Source organism: Vidua macroura, chromosome 9 (genome assembly GCF_024509145.1).
Source record: "Vidua macroura isolate BioBank_ID:100142 chromosome 9, ASM2450914v1, whole genome shotgun sequence".
Lineage (NCBI taxonomy): Eukaryota > Metazoa > Chordata > Aves > Passeriformes > Viduidae > Vidua > Vidua macroura.
In genome coordinates, this window is record NC_071579.1 from 719,818 (window position 1) to 734,616 (window position 14,799).

Sequence of the window (14,799 nt, forward strand, 5' to 3'; positions counted from 1 at the left end):
GTTTAAGTTTGCTCCATAAACAACTGTTTTGCTCTCTGCAGCACAGTGCCTGCCATCGGGCAGGTGATGGCCTCTGCAGAGGAACCCTCCCGGCCCCGAGAAAAGGCGGAAAAGAACACTTTGACACCTTCCTACGAGCCGCAGCCTTTGCCCCGAGGGCATCGCACACAATTAGATGCCAAATTTTCTTCCCCTGACAGCACATGTTCTCCGAAGACAACAATGTGTGACAGACGCCTGCCTTCCTGCCTGCCGCTCAAAACGGTTTTACACCAGGCTTTTCTACTAAGTCAACCTCACTTGAGTACCTCTGTCAGCATGATAACCGTATTCCTCAAGAGAAGAAAAGAAGAGAAGAATTTTATGCTTCCCCTTTCCAAACCTCCTGGCCAGCTCCTTCCCAGTTTCCTGCTGGCCAGCGTGCCTTGCTCGGTAGCCTGGCTTTTGCCAGCCTGCTGCGAGGTGGCAAGGGCCAGCCTGCGGGAAGCCACAGCCGACGTGGAGCGAGAGACTGAAAAGTCACAACGGAAAAGAAAAGATGAAAAGCTAAGAGCACTCCCTGCCAAATCCACTAGCAAGGACGGTTTATATGCATAAAGAGAAATAGCAAGCGTTTATTTCGGGTGCGTGTCCCTGACCGCCTGCACCGCAAATGGCACGCGGTTCATGCGGCTGCTCACACCAGAGGAGCACCAGGGTCCAAGGCATCCTGCAGACCCCGGCCACCCGCGCCCCATCCCAGCGGCGCTCCGGCAGTGCCCACAGCGCTGGAGCCGCAGAGCACAGCCCGAGCCCTCTGCTCCTCCCTGCCTGCGAAGATGCACACGGACCCCGCTTTGGGGGCCAGCGGCCCCGAGCAACACCACGCGGAGCCCCGGAGGGATGCAGGGCCAGGGAGGGATGCTGGGGTGAAGCAGGAGGGCGACCCCACTCCAGCCTGACCCATCCCGCCAGTCTGGGCATCCGTACCGGACAGGCGGGAAGCCTCGCCCGACTCCGCAGCTGAGTTTAGGGGAGACCAGGCAACGCCAACGGGAAGGGCTCCGGGGAAAGCAGAAAGCTATGCCAAAAAGAGAGGTGGAAAACCGGAGCTGGCATCCCGGAGCGTCGGGGTGCAGCACCGGGCAGCGACCCCCGCGGCTCCCCCGCGCCCGCCGCCCACCTTGGCCTCGAAGCAGATGCCGTGCTGGAAGGCGTCCTCGTTGTGCAGGGGGATGCGGAGGTCGTGCCGGTCGTCCACCAGGTTGTACTTGGACTTGGCGGGCATGGCGGCCCCGCGGCCGGGCAGCCCTGCAGCGCGCCCGGCCCTGCCGCCGCCGCCGGCCCGCCCCGCCCGGCCCCGGGGCGGGGACGCGCCCGCGCGGAGCGAGCGGGGCGGGGGCGGAGGCTCCGCGCCCCCTCCCCGGCCCCGGCCCCGGCCCCGGCCCCGGAGCGAGCGGGCGGCGGAGGCTCCGCGCCCCCTCCCCGGCCGGCAGCGGCTGACACCCAGTGCGCCCCGCCGCCAAAACTTCAAACGCATGGAAAACCAAAGAAGGGATAATGGGAAGCGATGCCTCGGGAGCGGCCCGGGGAGGGTGGGCAGCGCCGGCCGCCCCCTCGGGCTGCACATGGTAAGGCCGCTGCTGGGAGCCGGCGCGCGTTCCTCCGGGCTGGGGAGCCGCGCCAAGGAGCTCCGCACGCAAATCTTTGTCTCAGCGCCGAGCACGGCGGGAACCAAGCGCGTTGGAAGTGGAAAATCTCTGTCTTGCATTTAAAGAAAGACCAGCGCTTGAGACCAGACCCAAAGTCTTCTACTTATCAAAGTCCTGAGATCTGTGAATACGCTTCCCACCCACCGAAAGCAGCCCAGAGCTGCTTTCCAGCTGTTCAGGGAGCAATTCACGTAGATCTGAGCTCAAGTCCGGGCTGTTGCATTCCTTACCCCCACACGCACAGTGTACTCTCAGGTAGGGCTCCATCCTTCTGTGTTTGGATATCCACGGATGCTGCAGAGCTCATCTCCCCGCGTGTGCCTGAAGAGCCAACACGGGCCTCAGAGGCACTTCTCTCCACGAGAGAACCACAATTCCCAAAGCCCTTGCCTTGCCATGCCTGCATGTTCCTACAGCCAGAGCCCACTTCCCTCAGGGTTCCAAACTACTGCAGTGCAAAGAGCAGCACTGATTGTTGATCCTTCCCCGGGCAGAACAGATCCAGGGCCATTGATTTTTCAGCCTGAATCGATGTGGTGAAGCTTCCTTTGAGTTTATAAGACAGTTCAGTGCCAGCCACAGCACTTCAGCCACCTCTGAAAAATGTATTGCTCCAGTCAACATGGAGTGGGCTTCCCCACACTCCCAGAGGCTCGGCTGACGGTCTGGGCACAGTGACAAGCTGAGAAATCCCTGTGCTCCATCGTGACATGAGAGGTGTATGTGAACAGCTGTTGTGCTGCTGGTTTCCCTGTGCCAGGCCCAGGGTGGGATTTCACAGAGATGTCAGCGCTTGGATAAGTGAATCAAGGGATGATTTCCCACTGAAATCAAGACACGAGCAAGCCCTGGGCTCTTGAAACCTTTTACTCCTGGTTTTGGGAGAGGGCGGGGGATCAGTGCTGTGTGTTGCAGTTGTGACTGCACCTGCAGGGATACACGGGGGAAAACGGTGCAGAGAAGGGAACATCTGCTTGAACTCACTCCAGCCTGGGACAGGCAGAAGCTGGTGGTGGAACATTCCTGAGCCTGGATCTGCTCCATGGTTCTTGCTGAAGACTTCTGTTTAGCAAAGGTTTGGCTAACAGCATGGAAGTCACAGGTGCTGGGAATGACACAGACACCACATAAGTCCCCTGAGAGTCTCTCGTCCCACGCCTGCTCCAAGCAGGGTAAGTTTCAGCTTCGAGACTAGAGCAGTAGCTCAGGGCTGTGTCTAGGCATATTGCAAGTATCCCCAGGGACAGAGATCCCATAGCCTCTCTGGAGGCTTGTTCCTGTGCTAAATTTGATTACAGACACACATTCTTGCAGACTGTAGAATTTCCACAGCCTGCAAAGCCCCGTGGATTTGGGGAAGAACTGAATCCCGTGTGGGAGGGCTTGCAAGCATCTCTCCAGTGAATGGTGCCCTCGGGGAGGTGTTCCCCCAGGTGCAGGCATGGGCATTTGATGGTAAGCCTTCAGAGCCCGGGGAACAAACGAGCTCCTTCCAGGCAGTCCCAGTCCAGGCTTGCGTGGCAGCACTGGAGTTCCTGACAGATGCCCTGGGCAGTCCATGGCCTGCTCCTCTGGTTTCTCCCGCAGTGTAGTGGCTGCTCTCACTGCCTGCTGCCGTGCCCGGAGCCAGCTCTTAAAATACTGGGGTTGGACCAAAGGACAAGCCTCCCCCTGCAGTTACTAGTTGATCTTTTGCACCACAGGCATGGGAAACAGCAGCGTGGGGGACAGCAGCTCTGCTGCGACCGCTTTGTCCCAAAGGCACCTGCCTGATGGCCCAGGTGTGAGCGGGGGATGCTCACTGCATCAGGCAGTGCTCCAGCCATTCGCAGCTCAGGACACCCGCGGCACTTCACGTGATTCCACCTCCTCGCTGTGTTACAAAAATCAGCGGGGTCTCTTTTTTCTTCTTTTCTTTCCCCGCTTCGATCAGTGACCTTACACCTCCCTGCCCTTGCACGTCCCTGCCAAACCACCGCCTCTTGCTGGGAGAGCCTTTCCGGGCTGCCGAGCCCGGCGTGTCGAGCTGAGCTCACCAGCACCGCGAGGTACAGGAGATCCGGGGAGCCACATTAACTCTCACACTCGTGTTTGGCCTACACGTCCAGAACCTGTCTCCTCCCAGTAAAAATCAATAATTAGAAGCCCTGGAATAACCCGTCGAGGTTGTGTAACCGGTTTGCTCGTTGTCACATGCCCGTCCGTCCCCACCCGGTGGCGGGACCGGGGCTCGCCCGTCTGCGCCCGCCGTTCGGAGGCTGAGGTGTGCCCCGAGCCCGAGGGGACCCCACCAGGGCCGGGGATCGGATGGCAGGGGACGCGGCTCTGCCACCCTGAGCCACGGCTGGGGCATTTCCACGGACTCGCCCGTGACCCCTCCGAGCAGCCCCGCGGCGCCGGCGGCAGCGGGAGGGAACGACGGCTCGGTGCCGGTGCCGGTGCCGGTGCCGCCTCTCCCGGGAGCTGCGGGATGGGGATTTGTAAGGCTGGCCTGCCATCTCCTGGGAAGGCCGAGAAATGCGGCACGGAAAACCCAAACTGGACGGAGGGTCCGCGGTCGCCTTCTTCAGCCTCTCCCCAGCGTTCGGGGTGTGCGTGTGTGTGTAGGCTGTTCCCCCCTTGCTCTGCGCCAGAGCCGCGGGGAAACCAGCCCCACCTGCCATTCACAGACTGCCTTTGGCATCCTGTGAAGTCGAGAGGATGTTCTAGCGGAGCTGACGCGATCAGAAGATAAAACCCGGGTCGTTGTGTGCCCTCTGAGGGGCCGTCTCCAGATGCAGCAGCATCTGGGGTGTCATGGGGTGCAGCGGGGAGAGATGATCGTCATCCCACCTAGGAACACGCCTGTGCCTTGGTCTGCAGTGAGCCACACACCCTAGCAGCAAAGGACCCAAAAGAGCTGGTCAGGGTGGTTTGAGTTTGTCCAAAAGCATCCCAAAGTCTTGGCAGGTCTCAGAGCTAGAAAAGAGATCAATCATATTGTACAAATATGTTATAGATGCGACCTGGCCTGTGAGTGTCAGCCCGCACCACCTAGTCTCACACTTATAAAAAACCACAGTGAAAATACCACATTTTTTCCACCAGAAAGTCCTATATATTACTGTCATATTCACAGTCTATAGCAGGAACCTCTTTTATCTAACCTAAAATGCAATGTTTGCAGAGCACTTTGTACCTCCAACACTGTTGGTGCCAGCACAATGAAGCTGCAACCTTCCCCCAAACTTCCCCCACAACTCCTGTGCCATGGCATTGTGGGAGGAGAAGATAGCTGCCCTCAAAGGTGGCAATGGTGAGCACATACCCCAGCCCCAGGAGGCTGGTACCCCCTTCCCTTGCTGCTTGTGTTCTTCAAACAAGGGATTTAATGTAGTGTCATTCATGCAGCACAGCACAGTGGGTTTGGGGAACATACCCCACACGCTGCTTGTGCCTAGGAGGCTCCTCCTCCCAGAGAAATAACTCCTGGCTTTTGGCCAGGAGTGCAAATATTTTTTTGCTGTGCTGGATGCAGGTGGGAATGGGAAACATCACAGGGCATGGCAGACTTTGCAGCTCTGCACAGTAATTCATAAAGCAAATTGGCCCTTAGGCAGGCAGTCACACAGCAAAGGTAGGATCCAGCCCACAGGTCGGTGCTCCCCATTGCTTTGATGTCCTTCCACAAAACCCTACAGCGGCAAATTCTTTTAGGGTCACGGCCCTGTAATCAGAGAGTGCACCAGAGCCACCCGTGTGGCATCAGGGCATCCCAAAGCTTGCCACCTGTGAGCCCGTGGTGGGCTCGGGCTGGGAGTCACCCTCCAGTCACCCGCACAGCCCCAGGTGGCAGAAGCACCAAGCGAGGTGTGCACCATCAGCACGTGCTTTTTCTGCCCAATAAAACACGGTGACCAACATCTAAATAGCAAGGTCTGGGAAGGAAGCAAATAACTTCAGAAGGGGGAGGAAGGCAAGCCTGTTGGAATTAAGGTCAGGAACTTGCTGGCATTTGCTGACATTTCATTCTGATGAGCTGGCAGAGCTCATTCTCATCAGGGACACACTTATATACGCGTTTATTTATTTTAGCGGTGGGCCTGGAAACAACTTCAGAGCTGGTTTTGAAAATACAGACGCATCTTTGATATCCAGTGGGGTGCCGGCCGACTGCTTAATCAAACCACCTGAAAACTCAGATTTTGTCTTCATAGACATTTGAATCTTTGCACCATGGTTTCCTTTCCATTTGAAATTATCCCAAGTTTTTGGAAGTTCTCCACAAACCCCAAGTCTTGAAACATTTTTGTTTCAGAAAAACAAACACTCCGTGCTTCTGGAATAAATACACTCCCTGCAGCAGAGCAGGTGCTGGCTAAAATTAACACTGCTTGCTGCCAGCCCCACCACAGCCTGCAGGGCAGCCGTGAGAGCCTGGGAGGTTTGGGGCACCCAGAGTCCCATTGCCGTGGCAGGGAGCTGGTGGCAGTGGGAGCTCATCCCCAGGAGCTTCCCACAGGGCTCCACATATGGATCAGGAGTATTCCCACAGCAAGCTGGAGCAGCGTCCACATCCCCTGAACATCTCACAGCCTTACGGGAGCCATCCCATACAGTATTCCTCTTGCTCTTATCTCACTGGCCCATTAAACACCCCTAAATGGTGTTATGGGAAACACACTCTGCATAAACCTCACTCTTGACCGTTCCCAGCTTTATCAGCTGTAGTAATTGTCAGTGAACTAATCAGCAACTGCAAGAACAGATGCTCCTTGCAGTGAGAGCCCGGTGCCACGGGCTGGCATGTGCAGCCACTCCAGGGGCACGGCACCATCTGAAATTCATTCCCCGTTTGTCACAAAGCTGTTCTGAAGGTGGAATCACTGCAGAAAAGTCTTGAGGTTGTTTTTGTCTCTAGGTGGAGGAATCTGTACAGCAAGATCTCCCATCTCTGCAGAAGTGCTCAAGGCACCAGAGGCTCCAGGCTAATCTTGTCTCTACGATCCCTGAGGATGTGATGTTGTCCACGGCTTTTATGTTGCAGCAGAGACAAGAAGGAATATGGTTTTTCACAGCTTGTAAGGAACAAGAAGAACATCTTCATTTGTGTGGCAAGCATGTAGCCATATTCAAATAATATGTTAATTGCAGTGTCTAGCTGTACAGGCTTCTGGTAGCAATCCCCCACTTTTGGCTGATAAATAAATACAATACTTGGCATTCTTCATGTGGGAATGCAGCTGACGATCTTCACACGTGTTACTGCTCAGTTCCCAAGTGCAGAACACCAACCAGAGGAGGAGGCAATATCCTGGGTGCTCTGTCCCGTGGATCACTGCAGTTAATTGGAACTACCTTTGATAAGTTTGTAATTCACCAAGGCTTATTTGCTGTATAATCAGACACATGGCCCCTTCCTTTAATTGCTTTATAAACTGCCAGAATGATTAATTCTGCCACAAGCCTGCATTTATCCGGGGATTGACACATGGTCACTTGGGAGGGGGATGAGGTGAGGGCTGGGACACCCTTGTGGAGCCCAGCGGGCTGGGGCAGATCCCTCAGGCTCGGTGGGAATGGTTGCACACCTTTCCCGGGGCCGGGGCATGCGGAAATGCCCCAGGGACGCAGAAGAGGGGGTGCCTGGCGGTGCAGTGCCTACCAACGGGTGCAGCATTCCCGGGAACACTCCCCATGCCCGGCCCTGCTGGGGCAGAGTCCACAGCAAACCCCTAGCGTGGCACTCGTATGCACGCCTGGGGACATGTGCCAATCCCTACCCCCAGCTGGGAAACCTCCCCCAGCTCTGCCTTTCTCCCACAGCCCTTCCCCTTGATAGGTGCTGGCCAGCAAAGGCAATATTTCACTCCCACTCCCACATATCTTACATGCTAACGCTGTAGCTCTGATATATTCTCCTAAGGGACCTCTTGTATCTGGGCAATGAACATTTCTGTGCTTGCAGCTCAACTTTCTCGCCTGGAGATATGTTCAGATGAAACAATAATATATATCAGCTCCCAAATCCCAATGACTGTAAATACCAGGGGAGAATTAAAGCAGCACAGTAAATAGTCCTGCGGAATTTACACAATTCCATTGCACCCGGACACCGGGGAAAGGAGGGATGAGCAGCTCAGGTGAGTGCCTGGGGGCTCAGGTGCTTGCTGCTGCCAGGACAGATGGACACATGGATGGAAGGAGGTATGGGAAGAGATGTGGCAATGTGCTGGGCGTGCCAGTGGGGTAAGAGCGGGGAACAGGGATGTGGCAGCAGGCTGCAGCGTGGGCACAGGGGGGATAACCAAGCCTCACAGGAGGAGATGGGAGTTAGGATACAATTGGAACCATTTTCACAGCCTTAGCTGAAGATAACACCCAGGGAACGGCATCTGTCCAAAACCAGGGGGCAGGGATTTGCCCTGGGCTGTGAGCAGGTGCCTGGCGTGGGGAAGGAGCCTGCTTTCCTTGGGCACGCAGGAGCTGCTTCCCTGCAGGCGGCTTCGGGGAAGCACACAGAGGTCAGTGGGATGGGACATGTGCCAGAGGGAGTGTTCAGCGGGAAGAAAGCTCTTGAGATTGTCCCTCTCTCGGTTTCAAGGGCTAGGTTATTTTGGAAACATAGTGTGGAAAAATGCCCACAAAGAGAAGAAGGCAAGGAGGGTGAGAGTGGGTGCAGGGGCTCAGGGGGAGGGCAGCAGCTACACCCCAGAGCCCTGGGGTCTCCACCTAATTTTTCCTTTCTGCTCCTTTTTGGGGGCCTGATCAGGCGTCAGCTGAACCCCACTGCAGCTGGCTCAGCCCCCTCCCAGAGTCAGGGAAGAAATTAAGGAAAACTTTGTTTCCAAACAATTGCAAATGCATAGTTCAAGTATCTGTAATTTAAACTCGAATCCTCCTTCTGCTAACAGTGATGGATGGCTTTTTCCTACTGCTTTGAGAGCCCTTGGATCCTGCACGGCAGATGCCTCCCTGATTTATGGCTTCCCTGTTCCTGGGAAGGGAAACAAACAGTCCAATCCTAATTACCACACTCTTGTTAAGATACTTTCCTCCACTGCTTCCATCTTATTACCCAGGCTCCCCACTCCACCTTTGTGCAGCTGACTTGCGTTATGGGGAACCCTAGCATGGATTCAAATCGTCTCAGTTGCTCTCATTTTACTGGTGAATAAGTTTGTGTGCTCCGCAGATGGGTGGCCTGCTAGAAACTGCATTTTATCCTGAGTGGCTCAGTCAGTGAGGGGGTCAAGATGTGAGGATGGGCACGATGGGGAGGAAGGAGAAAAGCCAATGCCAGTGGTATTTTCCCACTTCCAACTGGTGCTGGCAGAAAGGAGGGAGGGAGGGATTGGGCCACACGAGGCGCTAAAAATAAATGTTCTTCTTGCTAAAGAGAATCTTGCTGGTTCAACTCTTTCCCATTCTTTTGTGTGTGAGAGCAGTTAATTCTCCTTGGGAGCCCATTCACTCAGCAGATGTTGCTTTTCTTTGTGTGATTAGCCTGAAATCAATGGAAAATAATCCTGCACTCTAACAAATATCAGAGCACACGATTCCAGTGCTACGAGGTGCTTCTGCAGCCCGAACAGAGGCTGAAATTACTGCCTGTAGGGAAAGCGCACGCGGGTGTGTTTGTGCCTCTAGAACAGCACCGTGGCCCAAGTCTCTGTGGTGATGGGGAGAAAATGCCAGCGTGCAGCTGCTTGGGCTCCCTGGCACAAGGACAGCACCACCCTGGAGGAGCCCCACTGATGCCAGCACGCCGGCCAGCCCAGCAGCACGGGCTGTGCACGGAGGAGATGAGAATGGCATTGGCTGAGCCCAGGGAAGGGGAGCACCCAGGAAGCCTCTGTCCCTGTGCTCGGGCCCCTGTGCTTGGCACAGCCTGCAAAGCTCAGCGCTGTGCACTCTGCCCATCCTCATCAAGACGTGAATGCTGCCAGCAGTGATGTTACTGACAGAAATGCCAAGCCCTGACCCCGCAAACGCTGTCACCTGAGGGCTTCTGGCTCAGCTGCCTTCTAAAAGTGAGCCTGTCAGCCACATTTTAATTCACATAATGTGTCTTTTCCTGATGACTTTTAAAATCAGAGTGCCAGGCTGGCCCGACTCAAATGCCGGGAAAACCAAAGTGTTTCACTGTATCTGTGCTGTTACCTTTACCAGCCAAAGACATGATCTCATCAAAGAGCAACATCAGAATTATCTGCTGTGCTCAGAATCCCTGCAAAAGTCAGAGGATGGGGATGAGTTTCCTCCCACTCTAAACCCACTGAATACCAGTAAACATGCCCCTTACTTATTGGGATGAAGTTTTGAGGGTTTCTATCCCCAGCACCAGCCCTTCACCAGCACCTTTTATGGCCCTTCAGTCAATGTGCCTAGCTGCAGCAAGCACTGATGCCCACCTCTCCTCTCCTCCTTCTCATGCCATGTGGGAAAAGATACTCATGTCCCATCACCCTCCCTCCTCGTGCTTGAGCTCAGCAGCCTGGGGCCATCCCATGTCACAGGGACAGCTGTGTCACTGCTCTGCAGGCTGCCCAGGCTCCAAGCCAGCACCATCACATCCTCCTACTTGTGCAGGTGATAGCTTTCCCCACCAGGAAATCCTTTGGGTCACATAACGAGTACTTTTATTTCAACTTTTTTGCAGTCAATGCTGTTTCATATTTCAAAGACACTTTTTATGTTCCAAGGAGGAGGGAATAGCCCATGAGAGCTTTTTGGAAAGTGGTGTTTCTAATCTTCCTTTCAGACATATGAAAATGCAAATCCTTTCCAAATGCCATTAGACCCTTGAATCCAGCATTATATTTGTGTGGTCAATTTGTTACCAGTCCCTGAAAACATGCCCTGCCTCAGTGCTGTGCTGGAGTGCTCTCTGCTGTCAGAATCAGCATCTCCCTGCTGGCTGGAACCTCAGTGGGAATGGGGGCCTGGCACTTCCAGGTGCCTGAGTGAGCTCACCTGAGTAGCTGGGCTGGCCCTGCCTGGCACTGGGATTGCTGATACCAGTACTGAAAAACTTCTTCTCTTCCTTGCCCATATCCTGAGATTGTTTCAAGTAGCAAAGGTGGCTCTGCATAGCCAGCAACGACCTGGTCCCTCTGACTTCAGGGGAGCTGGGGACAGTCCCCACAGCTGGGGAGACGTGAAACCCATTAATCATCTCCCTTGCATGAAATTGGATTTAGCACCATTAGCAGAGCGGCTTCTGAGCAGCTCCTCGACTCCTGCTGAAATCACTCTCCCATTGCAAAGCTGATTAACAGAGTGTGTCCACAGTATTAATTAACCTAATGAACCCTGACAATAAAATTGGAGTCCACTTAATTCCTGGTGCCCCGCTGTGCGTGCAGGTGAAACAGTTCAGGGTGCCACAGCGGCCTGCAGCTGCTTCGGCGAGTTCAAGGGACTTGGCACTGGGGCTGGTGGCTCCTGTGCAGCCCCAGGATGTGGGGAATGAGTTGATCTTTGCCCACTTCACTTCTAAAATTCCATGGAGGTTTGGAGGTAGCAGATGCACGACTCACATCGGGGCAATTCCTCAGTGTCCTCACAAGCCCCGGGGCTGGAGCAGCAACCTCTGCAAAGACCCCACGTCCCACGCCCAGGCATTTCTGCTCAAAGGAAAGGAAAAGAAATGAAGTGCTCGGGGACTCTGGCAGAGTCTGCGATGTCTGACTGTGCTGCCCTAGATGTGACAGGCTCAGGCCTGTGGGGACGAGGCAGGTGGTGGACAGGGTGAGGAGGGGAGCCTGTGCATGCTCCTGGCCCGATGGCAGCTGCCAGCTGAATCAGAGCCACAGCCAAGCCCTGGCCCAGCCTGCCTCTGAAACTGCTCCAGACTTCTGCAAAGAAATGGCTGAAGCGGGATTTCTGCCCTGGTATGAGCAGAGCTCTGTGTTAAAGGAGAATGAGCTGGGAGCTGGCCACAGTGGAGCTTTGGGGACAGCTGGGGACAACTGCCAAGCACCCCACACAGCTATGGGGTGCCTGCAGGTGATGTGAATTCTCCAGCATTTGGTGCTTTCTGGTTCTGACAGGGTTTCTCCCTGCGAAGATGGATTGTCACTTGGCCAGACACGCTGGGCTTGAAGCAGGGAATCATCAGGCAAGTGACTCTGGCCACAGCTCTGCAGATCATAATAGTCCCTTCTGGCCCTAAAGCTTATGAATCTATAAATCAGATCATTATGAAAATAGCTATGTCATTTCCCTGTGACATAACAATCATCTGAAATGTATTTTAATACACAGAATACGAAAGAGGAATGTCCCATGGAAACAAAAATGTTAAAAAAGCATAAATTCTGTTTCTTACAGTAAGTCAGCAAGTGCCTTTTTGTGCTGTTTTTAGAAAAACGAGAAACAGCCCCCTCCTGCTTCCCAGGAGCTTTGTTCCCTGACCTGAGCTCCACCCACCTCTCACTAACCCCGGCTACCTGCTCAGCAGCCCTGAGAAGTCATGGCACAAGCAGGGGTGCAGAGTCAGACAGCAACCCAAGGGAAAGCTGCCTTTCCTTCACTGCAGGTCAGTTATTCCCTTTCTTTCTAATTCCTGGAGTCCTGAGGGCTCGGAGCCTTCCTGAGTGCAACAACTCAGGGAAGGAATTAAGGGGCCAATTTAAAGGCAGGTTCAGTCACTGGGAGGCTTCATCCTGCACTTGCTTTGTGCCTGGCCCTCCTCAGGCTGCTCTGTTCAGAGGAAAAGATCCAAAACTCACGGGAGAAAAACTCTTCTGAGCCCAGAATGAAGATGAGATACAATGCACTTTTTCCTGGAGACTTCTAATTGAGAAATGTGAGCCCAACGTAAGAGCTTGTGGGAGCCACTGCATGTCTGGATTTCTACAGGGAGTCTCAGGGACTGGAGTCAGGGCAGTGAAACTGGAGAGAAGCAGTATTTCAGCTGCCCAAGTTGTTTACAATTGCAGGATGATGGGTATGGGAAAAAAAGTGAAAAATAAAGTAAGTGGGAAAATGAGTAAGATGATTTTTCCATTTTGATCTTGTAATACTCTATACTGTGGCTTGTCCTGCAGATAAGGAAATGACAGATACTTCAAGTCCACCAAGATGAAGTTATTTAGTATTCCTTCAACATGGAGAGAAATGGAAATGAAGCCTAATAAGGCTCCTGAACTCTTTCTTTACTACCCTCAGAGACAACCAAAAGGCATTTAATTTCCTGCAACCCAAGAGCATAAACTGCACTCAGACACTTTATAAAACCCATCAGGCGTCTTTCCCAAAGATTAAATAAGTAGGACAACATTTTCAAGAAGCTGACTGGAGCTGCATGAGCACAGTGCCCCTGCCTGCTCCCCTTCCTGCCCCGCTCTGCTCTCGCTGCCAGCACAGCAGGAATGACCCTCGGGTGGCATCACCACCCCTGGGCAGTGGCAGGGCCCTGTGCCTGCCCAGCCCTGGCAGAAGAGGTGCAGGGCTTGCTTTGCCCCCTGTGTGCCCCCTCTGCACGGGTCAGTCTGCACCCTAACCCTGAGCTCCACTCCCGGGGCCTGGCACAGACGGGACAAGGTGCAGAGGTTGCTGTCCTGCTGAGGGGGGATAAATCCCCTCCCAGGGCTGCTCAGCGGGATGGGGACCGTCAGAGGGGTCTGTGTTCCAGAGCAGCCCCAGAACCGATGCAGCAAGTGCCCAGCTGTGGGTGCTGAGCCCCATGGGCAGGGTCTGGCAGCCCTCCCGTGGCTGTCACAGCTCCCACAGCACCCGGGAAGCCTGGCGAGCCCCTCCCAGGGCAAGGCTGTACTTTGGAGGGCTGCTGCCAGCAGCTCCCAGCAGAGGGAAGATGGTTGGATACACAAGCACGCTGGCTTCCCCCTGGAAGCCACGTCGGAGTATGGCTCTGGGCAGGGATGGGAAAGGAATCCCACCCTCCGGCGGTGTGGCGTGAGCAGGGGGCTCTGCTGACCCACGCTGCCGCTCAGGGCAAGAAAAAGCCACAGGTAAGAAGAGTAAGCTCTGAGCTGTCTGCACAGAGCCCTCCCTGTAGGGAGGATGGGGGCATCCTCTTCCCTGTTAGCCTCCTCTCCTGCAGGACTGGGACAATGCAGAAGAGTGGAGCAGGCTAGGGAGTGTTTGCTGCCCCCTCCAGCTGGGATAAAGGGATCTCTGCTGCCTCTGCACCTGGGCAAGCAGCTCCCAGAGCCACTCCATCTGGACAGCTCTGCTTCTTTGCCACACATCTTAATGTTGCAGCAGACGATTTCAGGGACCAAACTACCTCTGTGCAAGGGAGAGGTCCCAGTGCCTTGGGAAAGAGCTGTGGGTAAAAAAGGGGATGACGTGACTGCACAGCGTCAGTTTGGGCACTCCCTCTCTGGTCTGCACTCTTCAAACTCAGTGCCATGGGCAACAAATCCTTCAAAGTAAAGGGAAGATTCCTGTGTGTACCCGGGGACGGTGTGTTCAGGGAGCACTGCAAGGGGAAGGGGACAGCTCATTTCTGTGCAGCAGGCAGCGTTACTGTATCACACACGGAAGCTGGAAGGAGCCCAAAAGCTGCAGCTGTGTTGAGCAAATTGGATCGTTGTATTAGAAACCGAACAGGAGGAATCTGTGAACAAGAGCAGCTTGATGCTCGCTGGTTTTCATCTGAAGAGGGATTCAACAAGGCGAACCCACTTCCCACCGTTACCTTGGCCACAAGATGACGGGGATGACAGCTTGATATTCCCTCCCATCATATCTCCTGCTATCCATGCAAACAGCCCGTCAGACTCTCCCAGCCCTGCCTGCCTCTCCAGCTGGCACAGTCCTGCTGGGAGCACACTGAGCACCCAAGCCCCAGGGGTGTGCAGAGCAGAACGTGCAAATCAAGGCAGAACAAATCCTTCCACAACCTCCCGCAGCTGGTGAAAAGCCCTGCCCTGAGGCCAGTGGGGATGGGTGGCTTGGGGCACTGGCAGTAAGAGCCAAGCAGCCTGGTGGACAAGTGCCAGATTTGGTGCTGCTGGAGGGGGGTGTCAGGGACCCTCCCGGCTGTAGGTGCCCAGGACCCACTCTGGGCTGCTCACTGTGCGCTCTGGGTGCGCCACTGAGGACTGGAGCAGGGAGCAGAAGGGCCTGTGCCATCCTGGCTGATCGTGCCCCATGG

The 14,799-nt window shown here is 54.8% G+C and overlaps 1 protein-coding gene across 5 annotated transcripts in view; it reads right to left on the bottom strand.

Annotated features, from left to right (window-relative positions):
* NOS1AP (nitric oxide synthase 1 adaptor protein) overlaps positions 1–1,301 on the bottom strand; it is a 42,366-nt gene extending 41,065 nt beyond the window's left edge. For all 5 annotated transcript variants that reach the window (XM_053984998.1, XM_053984997.1, XM_053984996.1 and 2 more), the window contains exon 1: positions 1,163–1,301. In XM_053984998.1, coding sequence (XP_053840973.1) covers positions 1,163–1,267 — 105 coding nt within the window. In that variant the 5' untranslated portion in view covers positions 1,268–1,301. The remainder of the gene's footprint in view (positions 1–1,162) is intronic.
* Between the last annotated feature and the right edge of the window lie 13,498 nt (positions 1,302–14,799).